At 46.3% G+C, this 3,761-nt stretch overlaps 1 protein-coding gene across 1 annotated transcript in view; it reads right to left on the bottom strand.

Moving 5' to 3' along the window:
- Positions 1-3,576, bottom strand: part of POLR1A (polymerase (RNA) I polypeptide A, 194kDa) — a 35,477-nt gene extending 31,901 nt beyond the window's left edge. Inside the window, exons 1-4 of the mRNA XM_009882522.1 lie at positions 3,481-3,576; positions 2,046-2,250; positions 189-338; positions 1-98 (exon numbers count right to left, since the gene is read on the bottom strand). Coding sequence (XP_009880824.1) covers positions 1-98; positions 189-338; positions 2,046-2,250; positions 3,481-3,557 — 530 coding nt within the window. The 5' untranslated portion in view covers positions 3,558-3,576. The remainder of the gene's footprint in view (positions 99-188; positions 339-2,045; positions 2,251-3,480) is intronic.
- Between the last annotated feature and the right edge of the window lie 185 nt (positions 3,577-3,761).

The following is a 3,761-nucleotide window of genomic DNA, read 5'->3' as shown; positions in this document are numbered from 1 at the left end:
TGATCTCTTATTTGATAACTTTGTAATATTTCCTGAACGTGGTGATTTAACTCTTCTTCAATTTCTGAACCTGTTGCATCTGCACATTGCTCTAAAAACTAACAGAAACAGAATAAAAGAAATTGGGATAGCTCTATAGTTACAGGACTATCAACTCAAAAAAGAATGGAGAAATACACAGTACTTGCCCTGTTCAGAATGACTTCAAGATCATGGACGCCATGAAGCAACCCCTTCTCCAGAACCTTCAGCTGACTTAGCAGTAAGTGAACCACAGCTCGAGGACATGTCAGCATGTGACAATTTAAACAAGAACCTCGAATTAGAAGGTATAATTTCTGGAAAGAAAAGGGGAAAAAGTTATCCTGGTAGATTTACTAGCTTGCACAGTAAGTAAGTAGATAGATTTGTTTGAACTTAAAAAAAGTGTTACTATAATTGAGAAATTAGACTAATTGTTAAATTTAATCAAAGAATTGGACTGAAAAAAAGTATTTCTTTTAACCACACAAACTCATATGCAAAGCATGACCTGTAGACAAACTATCTGCAGACCATCTACATAACAGATACAGGGGTCAAGAGGAAAAGCCTGTCATACCTATAGCAACCCCGGCACTAAGGCTGCTCTTAAATAGCACTGCGATTACAGCTTCTAACAGCTTGTCCCATAAAGGACAATGTGGTACCCAAAACTCCACACTAGTAAAACAAAATGTTCTGGTCACAAGTACCACCAGAGTCCCTTAAGATTCTTCATACAACCACACTCTCCTCCAGCTTCAGAAAAACGGCAGTGTTTTATTGGGTTTTATGGTTTTACTGCTTCATATGTTTTACGGTTTTATTCCTTGGTCAAATAGAAGTATTCTACTTCAAAGCTGGGTCAGCACAAGCAGGATAGACTTCATCTAACCTCAGTCATCTGAAAGTGATATTTTTAGTCTCAATTAGTAGCTTATGCAGGAGCCAGCTATTGTAAATGGGGAGATCAGCACATAAGGAGGGAAATTCATCCCAGCTCAGGTTCCTGTTATAGCCTAGATGCATCTTCCTCTGCAAATAGCCCCACTCCTCAGATTCCAGAAAGAGCTGAAAAAGTACAATCAGATTATGCATCTAACTTTCTTAAGACCAAAATAAGGTAAATCCTACACTTACAGCTGGGAATCCTTTCATATTTAAAAGATGAACCTTTGAAAAAAACACCCACATGAAGCACTTAAAAGAAATGTGCAGTTTGACCACCACCAGTAGCTCTCAAACTAAGCTTATACCACCTGTCCCGAAAGATGCACACCAAGTCAAATCTCTGCTCTACATTAGGTTGTTGTAAAGTTATGAGAAGTACGTCTGACTTCCAGATGGAAGAAATCTTCCTGAGAGCTTTTTTTTTTTAATTAAAAAGACTGATGGATTTCTACATAGATTAGCATTTTTCAACTCTCTGCTGCCACCACACTTGCAATGCTATATTCCTCCATTTACTTGGCACACACATTATGTCAACATATTACTGGATAGGTTGTTGGGTTCTATCCACATTGATCAAGTTTTCTAGAATAAATTATTCTGGAATGAGAGCATCTACTGGGCAGAATGTACAATACAGTTATTTGGAGCAAAACCAAGCCCTGAACGTCCAGGAAGCACTTGGAAATCCTAGGTAGCTCTTCATGTAAGTTTGTAGTAGTTGTTTAAAGGAAACAACTAACAATTTTTACTGTGCCATCCATTTAATTAAGGCATGACACCCTACAGTCAGTCATACAGCTTAGTGATCAACATTCCCCCTGTCTTGTTTGTCAATATCGAGTAAAATAATAGTTACAACAAAGCATATATTTTGCAAAAGCCTAAAAAGTGTATTTGTATTGAAGTATCAGACACACCAAACTTTTTCTACTACATTTGCTGTTATTACACTTAAACTTAGAGAGAAGACAGATCTCAGCACCTTTACTATTTTCAAGGACTACAAACTGTATGACAGCTTGAGCACCATCACCCATTTCACCAGCAAGACAATAATTAAGCATACATACATCAAAAAACAGAGGGTTGTAGACAGTCAGAGGCAGTTCTATATGGCCAAAATGACCAGGGCAGTTGCTGAAGTTCTGCATGCAAGTTGCACACACTTCTTTGGAGTCTGGAGGTCCCAAAGCCAAATCGTAGAGTCCATTACTGGCTGGATTCCCCACATTATCCAAATACTGAGGATTTGTTATGGGTTTTACACTCAGTTTCCTAAAGTAGAAAGAAAATAACAATACCAAACAAAAAATCAATGGCAGTAAACAGTTACATGATACACACTTGAATGGTACAACTAGCATTGGCATTTAGTATCTATATGATATTTTACTGATAAGAACATCTTTTTGAGGGCACTTTGTGCATGCAATTTGGGGATTTTCTGTATCATTGGTTTCATTGTCTGAGTACAATCATTCATGCCACCGCAAATATTTCTGTTACATCTTTAGCCATTCTATTAAGAAGTGAAGTAATTTTGGCTGTGTGTCCTCTCAAGCAGTGGGAGAGGTATAAAACCAACAAAACCACGTAGACAATGACAGCTGCACATCCTTGGCTATACAGTGCTAACATCACACCAACACTAAAGAAATGGTGACAGCTCTCTAGAACTCCAGGAGAGATGACCTGCTGGAAAAAGCCAAAAACACCCCTCTGCAACGAACATCTCAGCTCTGCGACACTTACGCTGGTGCTAAAATATCTGAACACTTTCCCTTTGCTGAAACCAGCAAGGTCTCTTCCGTGCTGGACACTCAGGATCAGGTCCCAGGCCAGCTTTCCAGCAATGTGCCCACCAAGGAACAAGACCAGCCTTGCCAGCACAGGGTTCCTGCAGCCTCTGTCAGGCCCTGCTGGTGCTGAGGTGCAGTCGGTGGGGGGAAGCCAACACCACCCCCAGAGGAGGCCCCCCAAGAGAGGTGCAGCCTTCACCCTCCCAAAACAAGTTTATACTGCACCCCGCAGCCTCTGCCCCTGGCAGCACATGGAAATGGCCGTACTCCCCCCGACTCTACTGACAGCGAGGGGCTCTCCCGAGAGGGACGGGGCCGCCCCCCCGTCCTCTCACAGGCCCTTCCCCCCCCTCCCTCAGCCCCACACATGGAGTCCCTCCCCGCCTCTCCGAGCCCCCACGGCCCTTCCCCACTTCTCCAAGACCTCCAGCGGCCCCAGGCCGCGCAATGGGTCTGAGAGGCCCACTGAGAGCTCAGCAGCCCCCCAACTCTCAACAACCGGCGGGGGCTCAATCGCCGCCATCCCAGTGGCTGCTGAGAGCCCGGGCCCAGGCCCAGTCAGACTACATGTCCCAAGAGGCCCCGCGCCTACAGCCCACCGAGGCCTGGCGGCGTTGCGGCGCAGGGCACGCCGGGAGTTGTAGTCCCCAACAGCACCCAGACGGCGGGGTAACAGCACGACCCACCGCCTGCCGTGGATCCTCACCTGATCTCCTCAGCCGTGTACATCCCAAAGGAGCCCCCAACCAGCCGCCGCCACGGCACCACCTTCGGCGGCCTCATGGCGAACGAGCGGCTCTTCTCCGGCCGACGCTTCGCCCCTCTCTGCCGCCGAAGGTCCGGCGCCGCCGGAGACACCACGCGGTTCCGGCAGCGGGGGGCAGGCGGGGCCGGGCGTTACCCCCGCCACGGAGGGGAGGCTTCTTTCCCCCCCACCGCAGGAGTGGTACCGTCCTCCTTCCGGGAAGGCACTGCGCGAGTGCCGGC

Source organism: Charadrius vociferus, unplaced genomic scaffold (genome assembly GCF_000708025.1).
Source record: "Charadrius vociferus isolate BGI_N301 unplaced genomic scaffold, ASM70802v2 scaffold213, whole genome shotgun sequence".
In the NCBI taxonomy this organism is placed as follows: Eukaryota; Metazoa; Chordata; class Aves; order Charadriiformes; family Charadriidae; genus Charadrius; species Charadrius vociferus.
Note: the sequence above shows the minus strand (reverse complement) of the source record. Positions and strands in the feature narration are given on the sequence as shown.